General features: G+C 39.1%; 1 protein-coding gene across 1 annotated transcript in view; it reads right to left on the bottom strand.

The window, feature by feature from the left end:
• Window positions 1-283: 283 nt before the first annotated feature.
• PDZRN4 (PDZ domain containing ring finger 4) overlaps window positions 284-26,898 on the bottom strand; it is a 248,540-nt gene continuing 221,925 nt past the window's right edge. Inside the window, exons 5-9 of the mRNA XM_085318521.1 lie at window positions 18,051-18,149; window positions 15,996-16,058; window positions 12,654-12,755; window positions 9,244-9,360; window positions 284-2,449 (exon numbers count right to left, since the gene is read on the bottom strand). Of these exons, the coding sequence (XP_085174647.1) occupies window positions 923-2,449; window positions 9,244-9,360; window positions 12,654-12,755; window positions 15,996-16,058; window positions 18,051-18,149 (1,908 nt within the window). The 3' untranslated portion in view covers window positions 284-922. The remainder of the gene's footprint in view (window positions 2,450-9,243; window positions 9,361-12,653; window positions 12,756-15,995; window positions 16,059-18,050; window positions 18,150-26,898) is intronic.

Below are 26,898 nucleotides of genomic sequence, written 5' to 3' on the forward strand. Positions count from 1 at the left end.
AGCTGTTTGACAGCATGAAATTAAGCAATAGATTTTACTATATTAATCGATCATTCAATCAACTAATAATAGCAGGTGAGAAAAAGTCAGAAAGAGCCACTCACTCCTAAGTGTTCTGCAAAATGAAAATATCTCTCATTCATAGGAACTATCTTCTGGAACTGTGTCCTGTGTTTTTGAAATCTCTATCTGCCGTACAAATCAGGTATGGTGAAATAATTAATCCTTTAAAGGCAAATACTCAAAATTAAAAAACTCTTGACTTTTCTTTTTCTTAAAGATAAGCAATAATTTATTTCTCTTTCATCTTCACAATTATCACATAACTGCCTAGCTACATGACCAATGCCACTACATAACACAGGAGAATTGCCCACCTACACTTTACTTGGACAAATACAATTGCAATTTACAGGTTAAATGCACTGTACAATGTGTTGTTGGAAAAAGGTCATTCTTATCTATATGATGGGATGTGGCATATGATTTATTAACAGCTGCAATCTAAGATGTAAAACTTTAACAACTTGTTAAGCCAAGGATACAGTATAAAGCATTTTGTTTTGGTATTGTATTGTTATTAAAGTAGAAAAAAGAAAGCTAGAGAAATAAATCCAGATCTTAACTTACAGGATATGTATTAGGTTAAGAAATTAATTGGCTTCTCCATTTTTTTTGTTTTGCTTCTCTTTTTTGTTTTTTTTTTATACAAATGAATAATATGAATATATTGCAGGATAAAGAAAGACTGTCAGATAAAGAAGGTACCATTATATGAAAAACAAATGAAAAATTACCAAGTAATTTTGCTTACAAAAAAGGCCAAACTATAGACAGTCACAAAATATATAAAAATGCCACATTGAACGAGGCAATAGTACTCTACCTAAACTGGTAGTATACTCTCTGAAAGAAGTTGTGTTCATACAGTAGTAACTGATAGAAAGGCATTGTGCACTCTTGTGCCATCTGGAGATTTAGCACCATGTGTCATCAGTTCTTGGATTGTCATCCAGTTGTCCAAGATTTTCTTGTTTCTCCTTTTCATCATCTTTTTGTGACTCAGTTCAATAATGTTAATTTCCTTTTTGCCCTCACTGCCACTCTGTGGACTTTCCTTAAGACACTCCAGCCTGCTCCGCATCATGAACTCTCGCCGCCTCCTTTGCTCCTTAGCTCGCACCAAATGCTGCTTCCGCTCTTCTTTGCTCCAGTAACGACCCATCTTCATTTCACTCATTGTATCATCATCTGTCGTCATCCCGCTGCGCTCCTCTTTAATTTTTAAGGCACGTTCCTTCAGGATTCTGTCTCGAACTGGTCTCTTTGTGATATACCTCGTCCCATCACTCCTTATTTTCACTTTCCATTCCATCTTGGGCTCCACACACTTCTGCGAGTCTTTGCACATGCTCACCAGGCTGAGCTGGCTTTGGGCATACTCTACAGCAGACTTCTGCTGGATCAGCTGCATATAGCTTTGATAATGCTTTGCATGAGCTGGTATATTCCCGTATCTGTAAGAAGAGCTGTGATATGGAGACAGATAGGGAATGTGCTCAGTGCTCTGCTTTTCTTGGTCTGTGAATTTCCCGCTTTCTGAAGCCAGCACTGTATCCTCAGCAGCACTGCTATGCTCAGTGACTTTGGTTTTGGATGAGGTTGCCTCCCTGCTGCTTTGTCCCAAGGACAACTGATTAGCCACGATAGTGCTCCTCAGGTTTTTCCTGTTGGTGATGCTTATCATCCTCTGGAGAGAGTTATCGGGGGATCGCTCTACAGTCAGCGGAGTGCTCCTACAGCTTTCTGCCGTGTTGTATGCACTGGAACTGTCCTTGTCAGACTTCTCAGGGTGCTCCATGATGTCATCCAGTTTGCCTCTTTGTACATCGACGCTGGTGTTATAGTTCCTGAACCCTTCATCATGTAAAGCCCAAATGTCTCCGTATTGATCCCTCACCTTTTGAAGCCTGTGAGCTTGCATAATATTCTGACATTCGAGTTCAATATTCCTCAGTTCCTCATTCAGTAGCTGTAGTTCATGCTCCACCCCATCTTGCTCCCTTCTGTTGCACTCTATTGTGCTGCTTGAGTAATACAGATCGTACTCCCCGTGGTTTCGAATCTTGCACTTCAGTTCCAACAGCTGCCGAAACCTTTCACATTCCTCATCTGGGTTTCCTATGAAATCAGATTCAATGTATTCTCCAGATACAAAGCTTTCATTGCACTGGAGTTCAACACTTCCTAAGGTGTCTTGGCTCTGACCCAGCTCTCGTTTGCTCTGCAGGGTAGCGTTGTTCTGCTCCTCAGGTGCATTCTCTTGCTCTGAGCTCTCATCATTACGCAKACTTTCATCTGTAGGTCCCACTCCACTGTCCTTCTCATGGTTGTTGGATGATGAGGTTGCAGTGTCTGTAGTGCCATCTTCTTCTTCATGCTTCTTTGGCTAAAATAATGAGCAAACCAAAATCATTATCAAATGTAGATCATAGTACATGAGAATATTTTCCAGCTCTGTTTTGCTTAAACTACTGYGATCTGATTGAGCTGAATTAAAACAGAGCACTAAACAGCAGTCCTACCACTCATGGCTTTTAAACATTTCTGAGAGTCATGCTGTGGCAGCCATACTGAGTGAAGTAGATGAATTACAGCACTAGTGACATATCTTCTAAAGTCCGGAAAGAAATATTTCCCTCTCTAGCTAAGCCATCTCTTTGCAGTGTTTAAAGATAATGATCACCAGATGGTGCACTGTTTTTGATTCTGGATCATGGCCAGGGTCTGGTGGAGCTGAAATCTTCTCAAACTTGGGAAAAACTTCACTGCCTGTATCARTTCAGAAAAGTAGAGCAAGTAGTCCAGCAAACCATGACTCTAGTGCAATCTAAGACAGTGCAAAGAGACTGTTTTCATCACTGGAGCATTTTCATGTTAATCAGTGAACTCCTTGTGTGCTATACGGAGACTGGCAGGGTTGAAGCCTGCAGAGGGCTAGCCCTATCCACTATATGCTCCCGGCTCCTTTCTTCCACATCTTGCCTTCAATACTTTTTTACTTAAAAGTTTTTCACTATGAATTCTAGGATTTTGCTCAAATAGCCCTCTCTATTGCATCCTTAGGGATCATTTTTGTTCCCTATCTAGAGTTTATGTTCCTTAGAAATAAAAACAGCCTTTTACCATTAAGCKCAGAACAATACTGAGTGCTTGCCATAGGCATAATGTCAAGCTTTGAGGCTGTTGTTTTTTAATTCACTCCCCATACATTGTACCTAACCTATTTATATTCTTTTAATTCAAAAAATGTGAGATAATACTACTCTAAAGAGGTGTGTGCTCTTTCTTTTTCCAGCTGGATATGCACAAAGCATTCCCCCCCTCTTCCCCTTACAGAGCAATCATTCAGAGTGCAATTTATATGACCTGTTCACCAAATATCTAAGTGCACACAGAACTAACCAAATGCTTCTTTTCTTTTAGGAGGTATAATTACATAATTATGTGTAATGGGAGATTACTCAATCAAGGGAGAAAAAAGGTACAGTGCATCCAATGAACAGTAACAAACTCARAGAAGTCACTGTCATAATAAATTCTTTTTTTCTACTTTGATAGACAGTAAAACAGGATGAAAATGTGTCTCTTTTCTCCTCCTTTCTCCTCTCTTCACTTGAACCCCGAGATCACACACACTTCAGCTGCTTTCCTTTGCTCCATTGTTAAGGAAAAAATAGGCCTAGCCTCAAGAAACAAAAACAAAAAGAACCCTAGAAATGCAAAGTAACAGTGCAATAAAATAAATTTTGAAGGAAATACACCACCAGAATAATTCAGTGTGTGTGACAGACTAGTTTAAATCTCTGAAGGGATGTTCTAGCAATTTCTCAGTCTCAGACAAGACTTGTAAAGAAAAAGTTCTCTTTACAATAATAATGTACATTTTACACCCATCCTTATGCATATACAACATATAGGTGATAACAAAATACACAATAAACATGTATTTCTCATGCAGCTTTGGMAGCAACATCTGCAATCTATCAACTACTATCTCTTACTCTCCTCAAACAGAGGAGAAATTCCCACCTTCAATTTAAACATCATGAGAAGTAGACAGGATGTATTCAATCTTATTCAAGAGATTATGTAAACATTCAATGTATATTGATGTGGTAGGGTTGGAATTTTATGGAAATTAGATTTTGACTCTGCAATCGAAAAAGATGAACTTTCATGAAAAATCTGCAAGTTTCTAAAATTTACAGGTATGTTTTTTCTCCATCCGAGATCTTCTTAGATATTTCCATATCCACTTAAAAACAAAGGTATCATGGCTTCATCATAACATGGAATATGAAGAGTAGTACCAATAGCATTCTGAATAACTTAAGCTATTAGGGTGTTTCTCTACACTTATCATTTACTTCTTCTTTCTTTACTCAGCTGACACATTACCGTGAAAGAACATAAAGTCCATTAAAAGATTTTGTAAGCCTTTTGTTATATTTCTCTGAAGTAGCTGCAGCACTTTCATTTCATTTTTAAGAGTAGCTGGAAGAGTGGTGGGAACACAATGTCTTCCCACACTACCTGGTTTTCAAGAGCTTCAAAATTTTGTATTTTGCAGAGAGACAAAATTCAATATCTATAGATTTCTTCATGAAAACCAAGAKTATCCAGAAAGCAGTCCAGTGGCCAGGGCATTCACCGGGAATCCTGGAGATCTGCATTTAATTTCATATTTTTCTAGCCCACCTCTTCCAGGTGAGTGCCACTTTGTTAGCAATTCTGGTCCCTTCTGTCACCTCCTTTGGAGCTGCTCATGTTTGCATTGACCTCCTCTGCCTCCAAACCTTTCAGCAGAGAAGTGACTGCAGTCTGAGCCAACTATACTCCAAGTGAGCACTCCAGCCACTACACTGTGCAACTCGTTTCTCCCTGCTCCAGAAAATATAACTTACACTAGGGAGAAGAGCTCCATTAGACAATGAGAGAGCCCTGCTGCAGAATGGCCACTGATGTGGGCACATACCCCAAATGTAGGGCTCCAACTACGCTACCAAATGAGGAGTCTACTCTTTAGCTATGAGGGTAGGTGGCATAGCTCAACTTGCATCCATATGACTAAACTCATTTTACCCCTTAAAAGAGGGGCTTATCCATACTGTGTTAGCACAGTTACATACCTTCCATGAGCTGAGCTGCGTGATGCTACTAGAGCTTCCCTTCGTGTCTCCAGCATGGGAGACACTATGAAACAAGTGTACATGTGGGCACCCCTGAAAATTCTTTTAAAGTATTTATTTGCACCTTTAGGTGTTGAGAGAGACTTTATAGTTTGCTATCAGCGCTTTCAGAATTAGTGGTTCTTGTTTTCCACACCACTTTTATCAGCAGTTTAAATTTTGCTCCTTCAAATTCCCCTTGATCTAKACTGCACGAATAGAATATGCTGTCATCTGTTCAAGTTAAACTAAGTGTAAATAATTCACACACACACACACRCACAATGTAAAGAAAGCAAAATCCATTTTTGCACTCTGTCAGAAACCAAAACAGTGGAATTCATTTGATCAGATCTGTAGCATGGACACTTGGATGTCAGGGAGTCACCTGTAGTTCTCTTCCCTGCCAAGAAGAAACAGGTACCTGTACATTTGGATTCTTCTCATCATAAARTAGACATCCATTTTTATTTAAATCCTTCACCAGGATGTGAATAAAGATGATTAATTCAATTATAAGGACTGAAAATAATACAGGTATTTATTGCACTACATGTTTTGGGGATGTATTTAAAAATCCACTGTGACTCAAGTAAGGTAGCCTCTAGCTTTTCTCTTCTGGAGCTATCATCTTTAGCAGAACTCCTAAATGTGTGCAGACTGAGTAACTTTTTCCAGTATGAGATTATTTTAATTCTATTTTGAAAGTCAGAAAGCCTAATTTCAAGTTAAGTCCTTTTTTGAGGAACAGGAGATAGTCTCCAATCATTAACACATTGCTTTTGTCAATATTATCTATTATCTATTCCAAAGTGTTTGTTTTCAAACATACATTGTCAATCTCTTCTACAATTATTTCTGTTTGAAATACCAAAGGGCTCTGTAGGCTTCATCTTTGCAGTGAGAACTCAGATAATGAGAATGTGAAGCTGGTGGTGCGTACAATCAAGCAATAAATGAACCTCAAAAGATTCTGCATTTCAGCTCCAGTAAGCATTCCTGCTTACAAAAATGGCTAATCTTGCAGGAATTCAGGCACTATTCTAGTCTAATTTTACAACTTTCTGCATATAGGCACAGGGGCTCAAAACCTAGGCTGTTACTGAAGWTTTGAAAACAGTGAGACTCAGTTGAGAATTTTAATAAATCTGGGCTCTCTGGCCAGTCTCTGACAATGAAAGTGAGACTGGCCATGCTTAGAGGAATCACCACTGTCCCTGGTACTAGTAGGTACAGTACTTGGTAGACAAAATATGAGTTACTCAAGCCATGCTGGAAGATAGGGATTGATTTCAATGGTGCACTAAAAGTGAAAATGCTCTTCTGCAAACAGTGCTGTTCTTTTAAAATAGGCATCTCTCAAAACAGAATTTCCTTCAGATATTTTCTCTGTATTTCAGCTATGAGYATACTAGAATGAATTATTTTAATCAATTCTTTCTTTTCTTAATAGGTTTTGATWTATTTCATAATACTGATAAGAATTTCTGCATGGCAAATGTATGGTATTCATCTGAAAGTTATCTGTGCTGTACAATGAACTGAGATGTTCTAATGGGGAAGAAATACAATGGGTTATAAGAAATTTACTGAACTATGCTCTACAGAGAAGATACAATTCTTGATTAAATTCTATAGTGGCTCCAAAACCATATATAAAAGATATGACTATCTACCTAATTCTTTGCCATTCTTCTATTATAAACTATATAAAATTTTTCTGTGACAGCTCACAGTAGAGGTTAAAATGGATTTCTGTAAAACAGACTCGTATTTGGAAGGATATTCTGCTATAATGTGTATTCATTTCTGGAGCTGGCAAGATTCATGATGACAGATGATTGCAAAGCCAGAGGACTGTGTTCTGGTTCACAAAAATTACGGCTGGCACTGGAGTGAAATCTCCACAGCCAGTCAGGGAGCTTGAGGCTCCCGAGCTTGGAGACTTGCAGGTTCAACAAGAGCAGTTTCATCGCTCCGAGGTATTACGTGATTCACCTCAGGAAACTGCAAGGCTCTCCTAGCCTAACAAGGAGTAAAAGAAGTATTTTKCTGAATTGCTGAGTCACTCCAAAGAGGCCAGAGAGGCTGCAGCTGCCACAAATTACTGGCGCCCATCACACACCAAGCTGCATTCAGTTGATTCCATTAGTCAGCAGAAGGGCAAAGAAATGTCTGGCTTTCCTAGAATTACTTCAAGCAATCCAACATCAGACACCTGCAGAGTGCAAGGGACCATAATTTTCTYAAGCACAGCTCTCTACATTAGTATAAAATTTCCATAGGGAAGAAAAGAAACAGCCACTTTGTGCAACATTACAATTCAATAATTAACACTAYCTAAAACCCAAATTCAGTGAAAAACTGGAGTTTCACAAGACTGCAGGAATGGATGTTCACAACTATAACATGATTTCAGAGGCCCAGTATGTTGTGTGAGGAACTAAAAGGGAGTTGTAGGTTAGATCTCCTGAAGAATTTTCCCCCAAAGTGGGTGTTTCTGTGAAAATATTATTGTGCAAACTAAAATACTCTGCAAAGAACAMGCGTTCTCTCTGACAGAAAATATGTTCATGCTCAAAACAGAATTTCTGTTTAAGAAAATAAAAAAGATGCCACAGCTCAGCTCAGAGCAGCAAGMAGTACAACAGTTAATGCATCTACCAGGGAAACCGAGGTTTGGATCACTGCCTGCAAAAGAGRGTCATAACTGAAAGGCTGCTATAAATTCTGTTGCAAGGCTTCCTTCACCTCTGACAGGAGGGCTATTCCATTTTGTGCTAATAATTAAACACTTGTAAGACCAAGGATTTGAAATCTGATCTACCATATTCCAGATAATAGTCTTAACTGCTGAGCTATTCTCAGTGTCTCTGTCCCAATGAATATTTAATTTATGCAAAGTGAATAGCTTTAGTAAGAGATACTACTTAGTCTATAGACCAGTGCCAGGGCATACGCTGGGGAGGGGGCAGTGAATGGGCTAGACAGATGGGCTGTTCAGGTCCCAAGCCTGGACAAAGCAGTGCAGGACTTGGACCTAGGTCTTCCAGTAGGCAAGTAAGTTTCCTGGTTTCTGGAAGAAGGCTCTCAGTCTCTCTCCCTCTCTTCACTCCAAAGAAAAATGCCTGTGGCCCTGCTTTGGAACTATTCAGATTGGGAAAAAGAAAATTTAAGTCACAAATTTCCATGAATGGAAAAACTGTTTCTGTGCTGCTCCAGATATGCAGAAACCAGCAGATGAAGTGGTATTTTATTTCCTCACCTCCACTCAGTGAGCAGGCTGACAAATCATGCAGTTCAGGTGTGGATAAGGTCACTTACACCTCCCATAGGAAATACAACTGAAGAGATTCATCCCTTGATGCCACTGTACGACTGAGGAAGCACATGTATCTTGTATCTTAAGTCACACCACTTAAAGTACRTATGGGCAGGTAAAAGTTAGGATAGCAGCAAACCGAAGTTTTTGCTAAGAGTATGCGTTTTTGTCTCTATTGATGAAACAACTGACAAATTCTGTGCTATTGGTGTAAGAAAAATCCACCTGTATTACTGCTCTTCCACCAACACACCTGTTATTTGTTTTAACATCTCTTCCATTTTGTTTTAAGGTAAGATTGTGTGTGCTCTGGTGCAAGGGCTGGCTATACCTTGTGTGTACAACAAAAAGCGGCACCTATCCCAGCTCGGAGCTCTGGATGCAACTCTGATACAATCCATGGATAAAACATTTATTTATATATATATATGTGTATATATATATATATATATATATATATATATATATATAAAATAGCACAAAATATACTCAAAACACTTTAGAAATAGAGGAGGCAAGAAATACTTTGAGAGCTCAGAGAAAATGAGAAACCTGCATTTTTTATCTCACAGCTTCCTGCGTTGTTTCTTACCTTGTCATACTTGGCCTAAACACCTATTGTTTCATTCTCTGTTAATAAAAAAGTACACCTAGCAAAATTTCAAATGATACATTTAGTAGCAGTCCTACCTGCTCCACCTCGTTGGCTGTGTACTGCATCGCTTCATTATGCTGCTCTTCCAACATTTCTAAGTTTAACTCCTCTAAGAATTCATTCCTTTCATCATCCAGCCACCCTTCCTCCAGCTGCAAAGAATACATTAGTACATTATATTACGTTAGCAAGGACGCATGCTAAAACAGGGCAAACCCAAATGGCAGTGCTTGACTAGCTCTTTTTATCATAATGATTCTCCTCAGAACGCGAGGCTGCAGGAGTTCGCTTCTCAAAAGAGAAAGAAAGGATGAAAAAAATGGGACTCTCGTGCCTTTTATCCTTTCTTGAAACACTGTGACTGATTTTCTCTCATAATGAAGGAGACTGCACAGCACAGACATTATTTCCTTTCAAAAGRTATGAAAGGCGTAGCGCGCGGTCCTGAAGCTGTCGCGTTCATTACCGCCACGGGCCCCGGCGCCGAAAGCTCTTTCCTTSCACAGCCTCCGCCCCGGCGCTGTGCCCAGGTGCCCGAACCTCAGCAGAAACCTTATGCCGTATTTCTGCCACAGTTTTCATATCGRTCTTCCAGGTAAACAAACAAACAGAAAAGGGAGACTGAATGAGGCAGTGGCTTGAAGACCAGCTATTTTTGTTCTTACAGAGTGCCCGGGAACAAGTCTTATCTGTTTGGTTTTTTTCCTTGACATATAAATATATGCTTTAGCATTTGGCGAACGTAACATTAAAGAAGGACGAGAGGGGACGCTATGTTTTCCCAGCTCCAGACCCACTTTGCCCCCCTTCACATCTTTCTAAACAGTTAAACAGGCGCACTTGGTCTAAAACCTTATTTCTTCCCATTTTGTTCATCGTGCACGTGTGCGCACACAGCACACACCCATTTCCACTTGTAACCCCTTGTCAGGCGGTGCAGTGTGTTGAAAAGGAAAATGCCGCGTCGTTTTTTTGTCACTGGTGAAGGTACCAAGTGGAAGAAGGTGACAAAAAGATGGTATAGGGTAAAAGTCTAAAYATTAGACAATTATGGAAGTCTCAACTATTTCAAAGCAAGATCGTATCTTCAGGCAGCAAGAGGCCAACACGTGCAGTACAAGTACCACTTCATTAAAACCAACACMGATCTGGCCCATGGATGACAAAATGAAAAATTAAATCAAATCAGCAAGTAGTAGCTTGAAGCTACACAAACAGTGATTGATGCTGGGCAGCACTTTTAACTGAATACTAGTAGGACATCACTCTGAATGCTTCTGCCACAAACTCTGGTGTGTTTTTGCCTGTGCCAATTAACTTTTTCCTCTTATAAATAACATAAGCCTTCCACAGTTTTCCTTGGCAAAGCCAGCCTCCAAGTGCTTGGGATTAGAAGGAAGCTTCTTTTGTTGGCATTTAATTTTCATGCTTGTCCTTTAAACCATCTTCTGAAACATCTGGCGGCGGCCACTAGTTTTGTTTRCTTGTCTTGTTTTCTTTTTCTCAAGGAAAAAATTAACAGAGTCCTTCCCTACCAGAAACCACACAGTTGAATTTCCCACATTTTAGGAAATTGCAGGGCTTATCAAATCTGGAGCATAAATGATGAGCCCCACTTGGGTAAATCTGCTCCAAATCCTTACTAAAGGGAATTAGTCTGTTATGTTACAGCTTTTAGAATATATGGCTTAGTACACATGTACACTGTATACATTGAGCACACAGATACACGTGTGAATGCACATGCCTGTGCTGTTTGTTTACATATTAAACAGCTTGTACACGGCTCCTGCGCTCTGTTTCAAAACTTAATTATACATCAGTATTCACTGTGCCAATAAATGGTCAGAGGTGTTCCTCCCTGTTACTGAATGAATGTGCTCAGCAGTCAATCTTCAAGATTGCAATACTGCCATTACCATTTTCCATCTAAAAATAAAAGCCTCCTTAATCCTGCTCCTTTTAACCATCAGAGTCAAAGCAACACAGGCAGCTGAAAMCAACTGTTTGAGGACAACCTGCTTTCTGCAATGCTATTGCCTTTTCTTCAGTTTTGCATAAATATGTTCTCAGAACACATAGATTAAACTCAAAAAAAAACCCCACTCAAACACCAAAACACTTTTATACAATGAGATCAATGCCCACATGGGAAGCTATGCTGGTAGAGTTAAATAATTCCTTATCTGACACTGATGTAACTTTTTCACGTCAGCCAGTCTAAACAAACACAGAAAGTGTGTTTGGGCATGGGCATGAATTTTATAAGTGAGTGGTTTTGTATTCACTACTGAAGAACAAAATATTCAGTATCAATTCTAAGAATATTATTGAAACAACTCTTCTAACGCTTCTACAGCTTTCATATTGCAAAGAGGGATACAATTTCAGAATATAAACTCATGCATAGCTTTGTTTTGCTGTATTGTATCAGCAGTTCTATGGGAACTGGTTAGGTTGCTGAAAAACATGAAGGAAATGAATGCTGAAACTGTGACTCCTGTGTAGCTCCTGGATTAAAGTAGAGATTCCAAGTGGCACTGAATTACTCTCATTCAATTTAATTTATACAGAGTATGCAGCTACTGAGACTGAGAAATATCAGATCAATAGCATGAGAGACAAATGGCAACTTTGCTTGAACTGCTATAGCAGATAAAGAGAACAGGGACAATATAATGTTTCTTTTGCTTTGCAATGGGTTATAAACAGAATATAAAAGGGAAGTACAAACAGTACTCTTCTTTCACTGCTACCTCACCTTTAGCCTGATGATCAGCCTGACAGCTTCCTCTGCAAAGGCATAAAAAATCCTTGGCATGGCATAATTTTACTTTTAATCCCTTAAAAACATTTTTAAATGYTTTTAAAAATATATCTCCCAAGATATGATCTGTAATGCACAAGCAATTTTTTGTGACCACAGTGATTTGAAAACAATTAGATTCAGGTTTGCTGAATGGTACTATAATGAAATCCGTATTATTAATGCGTAAATGAATAGTTCATGTGTCCATTTACAAGTGCATAAGATAAAAGGAGCTGTCATCAATGACCAGCTACAGTTTGGTGTAAGCCAATATAAATGACAGATAAGTATGGGAAATTTATCCCCAGAATGAATAAGAATCATCAGACAAGTAACAGGCGCTTTTCAAGTTCTACTCCATACTTTGCTAATACCATATTAGTGCTGTCAGCTGTATTTGTATATCAGCTTACTCTATCTGCAGCAAAAGGAATTGCTGGGTTTTGGGCTAACAAGCGCTCATAATATCATTTTATTTTCTTTGTTGGCTAGGAAGTGGCAAAGCTCTGGAATTATCTTTCTCCTCCTTTTACCAGGAACTTTAGCATTGCTATCTCTTAGTAGTTCATTACTTATGGTGACAGTGAATGTATAGTATAACGTGGGTCCTAGCTCAGTGCATCTGTTCAATCTAACCTGCATCTCTGGTCTTGCAACCAGCAACACAATTTTCTTGCATTCATCGCTGGAGAGCAATGCCACTGCCTCTTCCCGATTCTGGACATCTTGGCCATTTATCTAGAAAACAAATGAAAGCGGCACATTAGTTTCTATTTCCACAAAGCAACACACAATAAAGGGCAAATATCAGCTCATTTGTGGTGAATGTATGGACAATGAAACTTGCGCAACGGGCTCATCTTCAGCCCCTCAGTGGTAAGTGCCTTCACTCAATTATGCGCTTACTGTAAGAGCCGTATCGATCGCTGAAGGATGGCGGACATCAGAGGAAGCAGTTATGTTCATAAATGTCCAACCTGCGCCCTGGTAACATACATCTAGCAACACAATTAACCAGCCCCTGACAGGTGACGTTCATCTTTCTCCGTTCAGAGTAATGGAAGTGTCACTCTGAGATAATAGCGCTGGTGGAAGCAAGACTGGTAATACTACAGCTGAAATCAGTCATACTGTATGCTTGCAGAGAGCCAATTAGAGAGCTACAGTATTATCTCTCACCAGGCAATACTTACAGGCCACTGCTTATTGCTGTTCCATTTAATCATTTTATATTTGTGTGTCCAGCTTAGTATCCAGAACCACACAACACACATGTATCCCCCTTATGAGGGGATAATCAAAATAAAAGTGGTTCACACCAGTAAGAAYGTGCTTCTCTCGCTGTCTTTCTGCAGTTTTGTCAGTACATTAAAACAATGACGTTCATGACTACGTTGTAACAAACTCATTTTGCATTGCCCAGAAATCCTTCTTGAGGGAATCAAATTCCAAACACAAATGAYGTTCTCTATATGTGTTCAGTTTTGTCCAATTTGCAGCACAAGAACTGCATTATTTTCACTCTAGTAGCAAAAAATACATGGCCTATTTGAAAATGGATGAGGACAAAACTGGAAGATGGAAGAATCTTATTATTTGTGGAAAAATAAAATATCACCCAATATTTAGTCTTTTGTGAAGGTTCAGTTTCAAAGCAACAAGAACTTCTTGGTTGAAAAGTACAGAGAAAGCTGTATTTTTTCATGTGTGTGCGGTCTGAACATCATGACTCAAAATTACAGCTTTAATATAGATTAAAGAAAACGCCAATATACCCTGACCATCTAAGTGGCAAAACTTTTGCGACACTTCAAAGATAACATGGAGGAATAACTGTGATTTGTGGGAGACCACACAACCATCGGGGAACACAGAGCTGCCCTAAACTGAAATGCGGACACAGCCACAGAAGCCCAGGGACAGATCTTCAGCTCGTGCAAAACACCAACAGCTGGAGTGACTGCTTGACTGATTCGCATCCGCTGGGATGGCAAAGTTGTGTGAGGTTAGTGAGAAAGTGAAGTGAACAGTTCCAGCCTCAAAAACCTGAGGAAATCTGATGCACTTTTATGAGACAGACATAACCCATGTCATCTGCTACCCATATAAAATGTCCCTGCACTCAAGGATCCTGCTTTCTCCAAACCTCTCTGTAATCCCAATATAATGGCAGTGTCACCTTCCATTTCTCTGAATTATCTCATCAATAAGAGAAGATCGAGGGTCAATATGTTTTCAGATACGAAAMTAAACCCCACATAACTCTCTGGGTGTTAACTTTAATGATCAAACTCATTGCTATCTATCAGTACTGACATTACAGTAATGCTCTGGTCTACAAAAAAACCCACAAGAGACTTACCTATTCTTTCTCTCACCCTTGGAGTCTTTACTCATAAATGAAATGAATTTCAKKAGAAACTTGAGAATATTTGTCTGAACTCTACTTTGCTCTCCACTTCATCCAGAAATTTTAGGAAAAAAGTAGCCAAAAACTAATGTATYATAGATTTCCTTACTTTAAAAATGCACAAATGTTGGAATTAAAGTTTTTTTTTCACTTGGTCAAGTGAACCTTACGTCCTGTTTGCTTCCTTTGGCGGATTTTTATAAAAAGATGTAGAAGACAGCACATCAACTTATCCATTTACAATCATATCCCATAATGTGGCTGCATAACCTCACGACCCTGCACCCCACTGAGGGGCTCCCTGCCCTCCTGCAGTAGCTGTGTGTGTTTTGTGTGGGAACACGACCTGTCCTGTGAACATTTTCCACATTCTCGACCACCCCGAGAATAAAACAGCAGCCCCTGAACAAGCTCTCACATTAAAATGTATCCTATTATTTCCTTTTTGAAATACRGGCCACTTTGGTAAGCCAGCTTGTAGATCCTATTGTGCTCAGGAGATTAGCTAGATTCCCAAAGCTGATATCAAGGTAAGAAATACAGCTACAGCTTTCAGCAAAGATGTTTCCTGCGGAAATGAAAAGACTGGAGGCAAGGAMTGGACTGATCTCGCAACATCCAGAAAGCTTGTGTGCCTAAATTAATGAAGAGCAATTACTGAGCTGTTTACTGAAAAGCAACCTGTCATTACCAGTAGCTACTTCTGGGGATTCGKTGAAAAAAGGTCAACAAAGAAAATTTCAAAGCAAATTGACTGGAAAACAGGACTAAAATACAACAATACAGCAAGAAGTTTCCAAATTACTGATTTTGGTAGTAGTTTTGTGATTTTGTCACTGATGCAAAATGGACTATTCACTGCCAGTTCAAAACTGAAATTTACTGTCATTTTAGCTATTTTCCTCTCTTTATAGTCAAACTGCCCTCCTTCCTTCCCTCAGACCTAACAGCTAGCCATCCTCACTTACGAGCACTGCGCTTTATTGCACAAACCTATCTTAGGGAGCTGCAGCTCTTTACATGTGTGGATCTATAGAAACCAAAGGGGAAGAAAAAAGCCAAGACGGTGGATTAGCAAAGAACTCAGAAAAGTGAGATTTTTAGTGGTGGAGTAAATAAAATATTAACACAAATCTGACGAACCTCTCCTCATGTTCACTCAGCACTGTCTTTTCTACGAAAAGCCTCTTGCCGTCTATGGTTTGAGTGAGTTTTACCCAAATTTATATAATCAGTGAGTAAATTTCTGACACTCACAGCTATGTTTGCAGGATCCCTATTTAGCATTTGACACGGAGATGCACACAGGAAAAATGAGATTTGCTAATAAATGTGGCAAAGAAAGATGCAGGATATAAGGGCATGAGCCAGAACAAGTTTGTCATTCTCATTTTTCAGTACATGCACTCTAGCTCCCAGCTATTGTGTTAAAAAACAGACAGACATGGATTTTCTCATCGATCTCAGTAACAAAGAGAACTATCTTCCCTCWTCAACAATCCACAGAGAAAACAGTGCTGCATGTTTGTCTGAAGAAAGAGTTCAAGAAAAAGTTTCTTGTCACATACTTGCAAAATGCGGTCTCCCTCCCGGATCCGGCCATCTCTGGCAGCAATGCTGTTTGGATCAACCTGCATAGGACAATATTCAAGAACTGAACATGGAAAGACCTTTACTGGAAATGACCACAGCTGAAGAATTTGAAACAGTACCATTCCTTGCTCTATACAGAGACAGTTTATAGCTTTCTTCAGAGTCACATGGACTTAGCAGTTCTCTGAATAATCGCAGAAGCTTGTTTTAAATAAAAATCTAATGACAGAAAGGGTTGGGAGCATGTGATTTTCAGATTAATATTTTTCTATGCACCATCAGGCACTAACCTTCAGCCACTTGAGCACTAAGAATTAACAACAGAATTCCTCTGCCCTGGAAAATCACTAGGGACTGCRGTGATTTTGGAGCACCTGGTACCTTTATACAAATGGGTCTGTCTTTGGGAAAGAAGTAGGTTTATTTCTYTTTCATCAAAACATTTACTACTAAATGTTTGTCTCAGTTATCTATCTGCTGTTTCCTTGGGAATTCTGTAGCTCTCAAGGAAATAGAAAAAACAACAAAGGAGCTACATTACATAGATCACTCTCAGATCCTGTAAAATGGTTCTGTTCTGAGTCAGTTAATTTTAAGTTAGCTTAACATAAAGAGATGTTTAGGGCTCCATTAACAGTTTATCAAAGTCACTATAGCTCATCCCTGAGAAATGACCTACTGTTCACAGGGCAATTCTATCTATCACCTTTCACTTGATGGTTATCTAAAACCATTTATTTCGCCTTGTCATGCCACAAGCTATTTTTTCAAACCAAATATTTGAGTTTAGCATTTGTTTTGCAGGTTGCATCCTCTACAGCTGTTAGATATTACTTTCTTCTTGGGCATTGTCATAGAAAAAATGATTCTGAAGTGCTTAATCAAGTATGAAAGACAATATAATTATGTTCACTTTAAAAGGTTTGAGAGATTGCCACTGTGCAAGAAAAGCAAAAAGAAATCTCATGAAAATCAAGAAAAGAAATCTCAGATATAATTTTGGAAGTTATTAAAAAATTCCTTTATTTCCTTTCTTCTCACTAGGTCAAACGGACTTCAATAGCAGCACTTATACATCTGTTGGAAGAATTACTCTTGCGTAGTTTATATTAATTCTTTATTCTCGATCTAAGGCTGAGTTTCTCAGATTCTTTGACGTTACTGCTGGCCTGTTTTTATGCGATCTGCTTTATTGAGACGCAGGAAGATTCTCTCTACCATTCACTCTGTCCATGACCTTCAGGATATGGTACAACATATTACCTGAACATGACAGATTGGGAATCCAGTTCACCCAGGACAATCACAAGCAGGCTTGAACACTAAGAAGTTTTGCCTTCTCCAGAAAAACAACCCTCTTTAAAATGGTTGGAAACACAAATGGAATTAATGTGCCTAGGAATCTTTTGCACTGATAATATGGAACAGTCTAAACACCTTCTGGAATGCCAGGTTTTCCTGAGGAAGCGAAGAGAAACTGAGGGCTCATCYCATCTAAGGACCCACTATTCTATTTTTTGACTGGCAAAACTGTGAGGAGTATTAGGATAGGCCAGTCTTTCTGACATATTCTCCTTTCAAGCTACTCTCTCCACTCACCGCTCTTTGTGAACATACTGTAAGTATAACAAAAAATACAACTAATAAGATAATGATTAGCTATTGTATGATTAATGAGGCTGCAGCAGCAGGAAAATGCAGCAGGGTGTGGAGAAGGTTTTCTCCTTAAAAATTGTGCCTGACTTGCCGTATAAGGACAGATTTCTTTCAAAATTCAGACCATGCTCAGACTCCTTTGTACTTCCCTAACTATGATGTAGTTAAAAGCATTCAGATTAAACAAGCACACTAGTAACAATTATACTACTTGGGCAACATAATTTAAACTGATAATTTAAATGAATTGAAAGTGACACAAGCTGGCTGATGGCCGATGTTCCTGCAGCCTGGGCTCAGAGCACTTGTTCTTATGTTCCCTGTTGTGCTCCTCGCCTCCACCCCACACCCCCTCCCCGCTATCCCATCTTTACCTCGCTGACATAGATCCCCGTGTCTTCCTCATCATCTGTTCTGTAACAGACCGTCAGTCCCAGCTTCTCCTGGCTGCTAATGCGGCACAGCTCCACCTCCTACAGGAAAACACACAGGCTTGCATGATGCCTTTTGTCAAGGGTGGAAAAAATCATGTAGCACAATGGTACACCAAGCCGGTGACACTCTTGACCAGCCACTGAGAAGTTACAGTCTTTCCTCAATATGGTAAAATCTCACTACTGTACATCAGGATACATCTTGGAAATAGTAAAAGTTTGTTGCTACTGCCTAGGCTCAAGAGACAGCATTTTGTGTGCATCTTCATGGAGAAAAAATACACTGTGAATTAAGAAGGAAATATCAACATATTGCAGGTTCAAGCTACATCAAAACAGTTCAGCAAGATATGCCTAACTCTGAGAAATATGGATGTGCATTGATTTTGCCTTTTTTTTTTTTTTTTTTTTTTTTGCCTTTCGATAACATAAGCTGACTTACAGTATATTACATAGTCATTTCAGTCCCATCACACCAACAATTGATTTACAGGATAGAGGACAGACTGGCTACACATCAATCAATCCATCACACAAGTGCCACTCTCTTCTAAGAGCAATATGTAAGCCATAAAGCAAAAGCATAGCCTTCCATTAATAGCATAATTCGTTCCCCAGCCAGTTTAGGGCCATAGCTTCAGTGTAGAAGTTGTTAGGTAACAGAAAGATGCTTCAAGGAATCTCCCGTGGAGTTGAACAGCCGTAGCATAGTCCTCAATTGTGAGATGATGCAGAAAACGTATTTTTAGTGCCCAATGTCCCAGCAGTGGYATCCCTTGAAAAGTGCAAATTTTAGGGCAGATGTCACAGTGATAACTACTACACACGCCCATCTGAGTTAAGCGTCTTTAGGATTTCACACAGGAATCATTCACAAAAATGCAAAGCTGCGCTTGGTTTGAACGCTTTAAAACAAATAATTGTACTAAATCCTGATGAATCCAATAACAGAGAGTATTAGCTTGTTTGTAAACGTGAAACTTCAGCATATATTTAGAAGGAGTCTGGAAGTGACATCTGGAGTTTGACTGCTTCTGCGTCTTATGGGCATGCAAGAAAAGAGGCACAAGAATCCTCCACAACTGACTTTACAGGCTGCAACGYAGGAACAGAAATTGCGGGACAGTGACAGAAGAGCTGTGTGTGCCCAGACCTGTGCTTCGGTTCCCATTTTGTGATACCAAGCTTGTTTCTCTCTATACCCCAGAGAGGTCATACAGACTAAATCCACAAATGTCCACAGGGCATGCAGCAGCGAGGACTCACTATCAACATCAATGGAGTTGTGGGGACCAGTTGTCAAACACTACAATGTACTGAAAAAACCTGCATTTCACATATACAATTTAACTAATGAACCCAGTACCATTTTCATTTCAGTTGAACAGGCTTCATAGAGTGCACTACTATGGCTGGTTCCCCTGCACTCTCACCGATATTCAAATCTACGTAGGTTTAATACCTGCATAAACTGTATAAACTTCTCCCCGGACTTAGGACATTCCATATTTTAATAAAACACTAAGAGAGTGTAAAAAAATACCGTCAAACTTGAAATACTATTTAGTTTTTCTTAAATATGACAGGAACTTTAAATAGTTAATTGTGTGGTAAGGAGTGGAGCTATTTACCAGTACACGTGTTATATATCAGATTTCAAAGAAGAAACACAGAACCATGTCTTATTAAGAAAGAGAATTACAGTGACCTGATTTTGGCACTGGGAATAAAAGTATGTATACTGAAGGGAGGCCTATTCAAAACCCATAATAATTGATGTCTCCAGAGGGAAAGAGCACTTGACTAGAACTGTAATATTAGGAAGGAATTATAGTAACAAAACGGCTTCAATTACAGCAACAAGGTATACTTTTAAGGAATAAAGAAGCTTGCAGTCCCTTGGAGGCCTATAAGGAAGCCTAAATACACCATAAAGGACTGAGACTGGGACCTTTAAATCAAGGCAAATGAGGAGCTGTGCGCAAGCTGAAATCCATTGACTTTCATCGTCCTGCCGGCAGGGCCTCGGATCTCCCCGTGCTGAGGCTGGACACGGACCCTAAAGACTGTTCTGAACGTAATCTCTTTGGTGAGGAATGACCTTGAAGTTCTTGCAGATGATTTGTCTCAAAATGTTTGTTACTGTAAAGCTGTATAAATGTTTCAGGCTGCAAACGGACTGAATCCTCTTGAAGTGTGTGGTTTCAACGAGCAGAATAATTTAACCATTTAGGGCTTGAAAGAGCGAAGAAGCAGCTCCATCCTGGGAGTCCAAAATGTTCGCCAAAGTCCTTGCAGGGAAGTGGCTGGYGTACATTCTGGGACAAATACCCACTGCCCGCGATGCACCAGGGCGGCCTCTGCACACCGCTGGAATTGCATGGYTTTCCTCTCTCTCACTAACAGAGCCGAGATCTGTACTCAGGGGTTCTGGGGCTGCTACTCATTTCCTAAATGACTGTCTGGGGAGCAGGCTGATGACGCTGTGTGGGTGGCTGTGGCCATTTATAAGCTGGAGACACCTAAAATTGAGACGCTGGTACTTAGTGTTAAAAGAGATTTTCCCAACAAACATTTCATGTTTTTCAGTCTAGATTCAATCAACATCTCAGTTTTGGGGAGAAGAGGAATAATGTCTCTTGGTTTGCATGAAAGTCATTTGAGATAACTGGCTTTTCTACCTCCCACCTGTCTGCATTATTAACCTCATGACATCTTCATTTTTTACAACAAACACGATATATTCTGGTAGTATTAAAAAGATCATGGCTAACATAATGTCTCTTGAAAACTAGAAAACATTTTGCATGAAATTTTAAGTCCATAAACTCTATCTTTAGCTGATAGTTGATAAGCATATCTTAAACAACTTCAACAGAGTGACAGTGATTTGAGACACCAGAGAATTTGGACCATCATGGTAAGAAGTATTTGACATTGCATTTAGTAACAGATACTTTTTGTTTTTTTCTTCTCTGATGATCTTTAACAGAAGAAATGATAAGTTTAGCAGCAGTAATTAATTTGTAAGGATGTGATTTCCTTCGATAAATCCCTTTTGATACATATACTTATGCACACGCACACACACAYATACACACCCCTCTATAGTTGCTCTCTTTTATTTCAAGTTTTGGGTTTTCTGCATGTGCATGTGGGAACTGAACTCAAAATTCAGCATTTTAAGAATCTGTGAGAAATAATATTTGGGGATTCATGATGTGTGCTGACAGACAGATGGTGAAAGGAGAAGGACTGAAGAAAGAGCTCAGGAGATGACAGCCTCCCCCTCTTTTGGGCACTCTGGGGGCAGCCGCCTCTCAACATGAACAGTATTCTGCTGCCAAATGACAGAAATCAATGCCAAATCATTAAATCTTTGACTTGCTTCTTCTCTTCTGTGTGTACACAGAGCAATAATTCAGTGCATTGCTATACTGAAGACAATACTTGAAACTGTTTCATCATACATGATTTTTTAAAGAAAACCCATAGGGAAATCAGCTTAAGGACTAGCCTGTCTTGAAAGATGAGGACACAGATTTCCATGGTAGCCCACTTTGCCCACTTCTTCAGACATGGAAAATACAGCGAAGAGGTGGAGGTCAGGCTCATGAAGGGCTGAAAACTAGTTAAATTGGTTATCCTGTGAAGCGATGGAGCAGTGGCTATAGCCTCTGGCTCCTGGTTAAAGACCATCATTCGCTTCAGTGATGGAAAAACTGTTTAAAGGCTGTCAGCCTCAGGAGAGAGAAGACGAAACAAGTATGTCATCGTTTTGAGGAGGGAAAGCTAGGTTAATACTATCATTTCTTTCAAGTGGTAGAGAAGTAGATTATAAATGTCACCAACTGGGCTATTGGCTTTCTAGAATTAATGAAAAGATGTTAAGGGCTATTAAAGGGGACCTTGTAAAAGTTTGCATCACTTGGAGGTTTCAGAGGGTCTTTCCACTAACAGCTAGATTACAAAGGGTAAAGCTGTTAGTCTGAGAAAACAGACCATGAGCCCTTCAGTGACTGTCCTTGAACACTCTATCGGGGCAGAAAAAACTCTGAATGCTACACACTGTGCCTCCATAAACTGGAAAACAGATTACTACCTAAGAAGGAAGGTGTTAAAGAAGGATTTTGCCTTGCCCAGAAGATGTTGCTACAAGTTATTCATCTGATGTCACCTTGCTGGAATAACCACATGAACGAAAGCTCACTTTCCTCCATTTTCCCTTGGCATATAAGGCAAACAAAAATGTAGAGCTCCATCCAAGTTGGTTGTCATACACAGTAAACTCATGACATTCTCACCAGCCCAGCTGCAACTCCCTTCACAGGACAGGTGATGACAGCAGTCCATAGAGGGGCTTCAGGTGCTCAGAGGTGGCTGGCTGGCTCTGAAGCTCAAGATAAGCTTGAGACATGGTGTCAGTCTTGCCCAAGAACTGACAGGGAATGAGCAGATTTGGGGTATCTCCATCTCTCTCTGTGTATACAGGACACCAGGCAGTTTACAGTAATCTTAGGGATTTGCTCATTCCAGCATGTAAACTTAACCTATATTAATGGTAACATCTATATGGGGCAACTTGATTAGATAAAGTTAGTTTATCTGATATCTACAGAAACTGGAAGCTGGAACAGAAATAGGGGGATAATGTTATTTTTGTTGAATTTGACCTGGGTTCACAGTAAGAGCAAAGACACTGATGCAGTTCTACTGAATTATTTCTACAGAACTGTAACTCTTGGGCTGCTTTAGTGCAATGCAGGCTTAATACTATGTCAGCCCTAAATGTTTTTGTGTCCAGCTGCTGGACACTATAATACTGTTTTCTGTTTTACGTTCTTTTTCATTTCTATCCATGTTCTATTTACTGGATGTGAAATGCATTTACTGTATTTACTGTATAACTAATGAAAATATTTAAATCAATTAAGAAACTTAAAAGGGAGGAAAAAAAGTTGCCATAGCAAATGACAGAGGAAGAACTTGTTGATAGATTTAACTAGTTGCAAGATCAAGAAATTTTCTGATGAATCACTGGGCTCATTTTAGATGACTGGGAATATATTTGAGATTCTTTCTCTACCAATGTCCTATATCRAGGAAGAGAACTTTCCCTACCTTCTCAAACTCACAATCATTTTGAAAGCATTTAATAGAATGCTTGCSCTTAAAAATAGTTTTTTTCATAGGCTTCCAGAAAATATTTTCTGTCCCTTAGTCAAAGCTTTGACCCATCAGAATTTTTCCAGCCATTAGCATTTTCTGATGCAAGTTCAAACACAACTAAAATGCTAAATACAGCATTAAATATTAACAATATTGTACAATTTAATTAAAAGTCTTAGAAACTTAAATTTGGAATCTATTCCCTGTTCAACTTTGACTGCTTTGTGTGGTCACATCAAGTAACATTTTGTGATCTGTTTTCCTCATCTATAAAAAACAGACAATAATGCAAACACGATAAGAACATGGCATGACAAAGGAATAAATGACTACAGAGTGCTTGAAAGGCACTGTAGAAATATTGTAAGTACTCTATGCCCTTATGGTATTCCCTTGCTGTCTCTACAGCAATTGTTGCACACGAGTAAAAGGACCAAGAAAGACTATCAAAATTGTAATAGCCATTGTGTTCTCTGCACCTGTACAGTATATCAGAGTAATGGGTCCCATGAACTCTGGTAACACCATTAGAGGAGGCAGTATAGAATCAAAATACGACATAATATTTGCTCTGAAATGGATGGCATGCAATCATTTCAGCTAACACTTAAGTCCTCATTATAAAGAGAAAATAATCTCACTGACTAGATACAGTAAGATTAAAATACCAGATTAGTTTTGTTCAGTGTTACTCTTCCACACAAATGTGTTATTTTAAAACCCGTGATTTTATTTCAAGATTTGTATTTTTGCAAGATGGTTAAATGGAAGATCCCAAACACATTCTGTTTATAACATACTTGACTAGGTCATCTCTTAGCACTGACCAGCATCCACCTTAACCCATTTAAGTCCATCACCTTTAGATGAAAATAATGTCAACTTTTCATGTAAGTTATATACTAGTATAACCGGGTCTGTAAAACCAAAATGCTGTGCTCTCTCCCCTCTCTCCTTTGAACAATTCTTCTGAACAGGAAAATTAAAGGAAAGGGCAACATCTGATATTTACAAGTGTGCAATCTCCAGATTTTAAATTAGAAGCCAACTCAGCAGTACTTTTAGAGCTTTTAGAAAAAGAGGTCACCATGGGCTAGGGGAGAAGGGTTCCTGCTTCACTGGAAGAAAGATAAAAAGCTGGCARTCTGAAGGAGCCCTTGTGTGGTTACACAAATGACGTAATTCAGATATACTTTACCTTCAYTCACACCAGAAGTATGAAAAGGGTACATACAGGCTGAAATCTCTAAGACAGCTGACAAATTCCAATGAAAAATTCTGCAAAAATATAAAGATTTCTGAGGCAAAAGAAATCAGAGACAGTATATGGAGGTTTGTTTGCATTCAGCTATTTTGCTATACCATGAAATGATTATTGGATCAAAATGAGATTATAAGCCATTATCAGTTGCTACTATTTCAACATCAGGAAAAAATATAGAAAATACAAAACATAAAGTGTTATTTTCATAGCCACGCAGAACAATCCATCATGAATTAATGAATTACGGTCAGTCACTAAATTGCATTAAGCAAAGTGCACATATTCTGAAACAACTCCAGGTGTGCAGTGAAACACCTTTATTTTCTACTGCTTTAYGGATAATCACCAGGCAGAGCTCCAAATGGTTTACACAATTTACCTCGCAGCTGGCATGACCTAAGAGTTTGCAAATGCTAAAACAACAGRATTTAGCTGACAGATTTTATGATTATGTCCTTGTTTTCCTCAGTTTTTTTCTTAAGTACTTGTGAAGTGATGTCTTTGTACAGGTTAATTATTTTGAGTTATAACCTCAATTGTGGTTTCAGAAGAAATTGAGGTTTACTGAATGCAATGAATAGGCCCAATATCTGGTGATTCAAGGTGGAGGAATGTAATTGTTGCAATAAATTTTAAGGAAAAGAAAAAGCAGTATAATAAAGAAAAATAAATTAGTAGCTAAATAAAGTAGTTATTTTTATCTTTGATTTTCCTTTTTACCTGYAGTAATATCTGAGAAGCTATTTTAATATCCATCTCGCTAACAGCATAATTGACAGGATCATTAAATGAYTGAATGAAACAGAAAAAGCCAAAGAAGAGAGTGCTTACTGAACAGCTTAATGAAGAATTAACTGAGAAAGTGCGCTAAGGTCTCACTTATTTTAATATATTGCTTTTACTTAAAAAAAAAAAAATCAATCCTTCACCCTCTGACTTAGTCTCACTCTTCTGAGGCATCAAATAAAAGTGTAGAGGGACTAGATGGACTACACCCTTCTTAAAATAAAAGTTCATCCTTTAGTAACTTTCTGAATCAGTATCTATACGAGTGAGATCAAATTCTAATTTACACATGTAGCAAAGTTTTGGCTGCTCTTCAAACTTTCTGTCTGGACTACTATAACAAGTTTTTCCTAACAAAGTCAGCTTACTTTTATCAGCTTCCTGCTAGTGGTTTCAATAAAGCCTGGGAATCAAGGCACAGTTGTCCCTCAGGCTCGTAATTTGGTTTAGTAACCCCATCTCTGCTGTTCCTGCCTCGTTGTCGGGCAGAGAGCCACGCAGCAGAGCACCCTGGCAGCCTCCCACCGGGCACATGCCCATTCATCTTGTCTTTCCCCACATGACTGGGCACATATACCTTTTCCAGACTACCAAATCACCAGTAATTTAGATCGCTACTTCCTATAATACTTACTCTTCACAATCCCTCACACCATTAGCAAGTAATTCTGCTCATAAAGCCAAAATAAGACAAACGGGACCAGAGCTATCCCTTCGCTTTCCTTACAGGAGCAGGCGGACAGTCCAATCTAATGAAGTCGTAGGAGGGTGAAGAGCTAATGGTGTAGCTTCTGAAAGGGGTACGTCATCTCAAAGTTGGAACTGATGAAAATGGTATTACATGTTGCACAAAAGCATCTGTTGCAAGTGAGTGGGGGCGGTAAAGCAGAGGAAAGAGTAGCCTGGGTTCAAAGCAAAAAGCATCAGCAGTAGAGTATATGGTGTTCTTGAGACTTCCTTTTACAAACCCATTTACCTCACTTCTGAATTTTCTTCATGCAGTAGGAGATATGATTGCCACGTACARATGATCAGGGCACATACAAAAGATAAGCCTACACCTTTAAAGCAGAAGCCTGATATTTCAAACAAGTATCACGTTTTACCTTTTTCAAACCATGTTTCCACTCTCTTTGCTAGACAGAGCCTTTGTTTATCAGCAATGTCTGTAAACAATGGCCAGAAGTAATTTGATGGAATTCAAAACAGAGATGTGCCAATCTTAGCATCAGTCGAAATCATCTCAACGGTCTATTTTGAATGTGATACATTTTTCTTTTTATGGGCTATATATCCCTGCGCAGATAAAGAAAGTCTGTGGTGCCTTCAATGAACACAGGTTTCATAGATCTAAGAACTATCATAATGCCATCAAGAGTCATGTTCTCTTGCTGAAAGGATTTTCCAGGAAGTATGTTAATATCTGTGTAGGATGTGTAGCAGAAKTATTCAGTGTGAAGCGTTGTGTAATGAAACTGCCCTCCACTTCACAGGTTGCTGCAGCGTTCTATTGCATACTTTCCCCAAAGGATAAACTTATATTTAAATGTTTTTAGTGAATTTAATTTA

This window comes from Rhea americana, unplaced genomic scaffold (genome assembly GCF_003343005.1).
Source record: "Rhea americana isolate MKP2758 unplaced genomic scaffold, rheAme1 scaffold_54, whole genome shotgun sequence".
NCBI lineage: Eukaryota > Metazoa > Chordata > Aves > Rheiformes > Rheidae > Rhea > Rhea americana.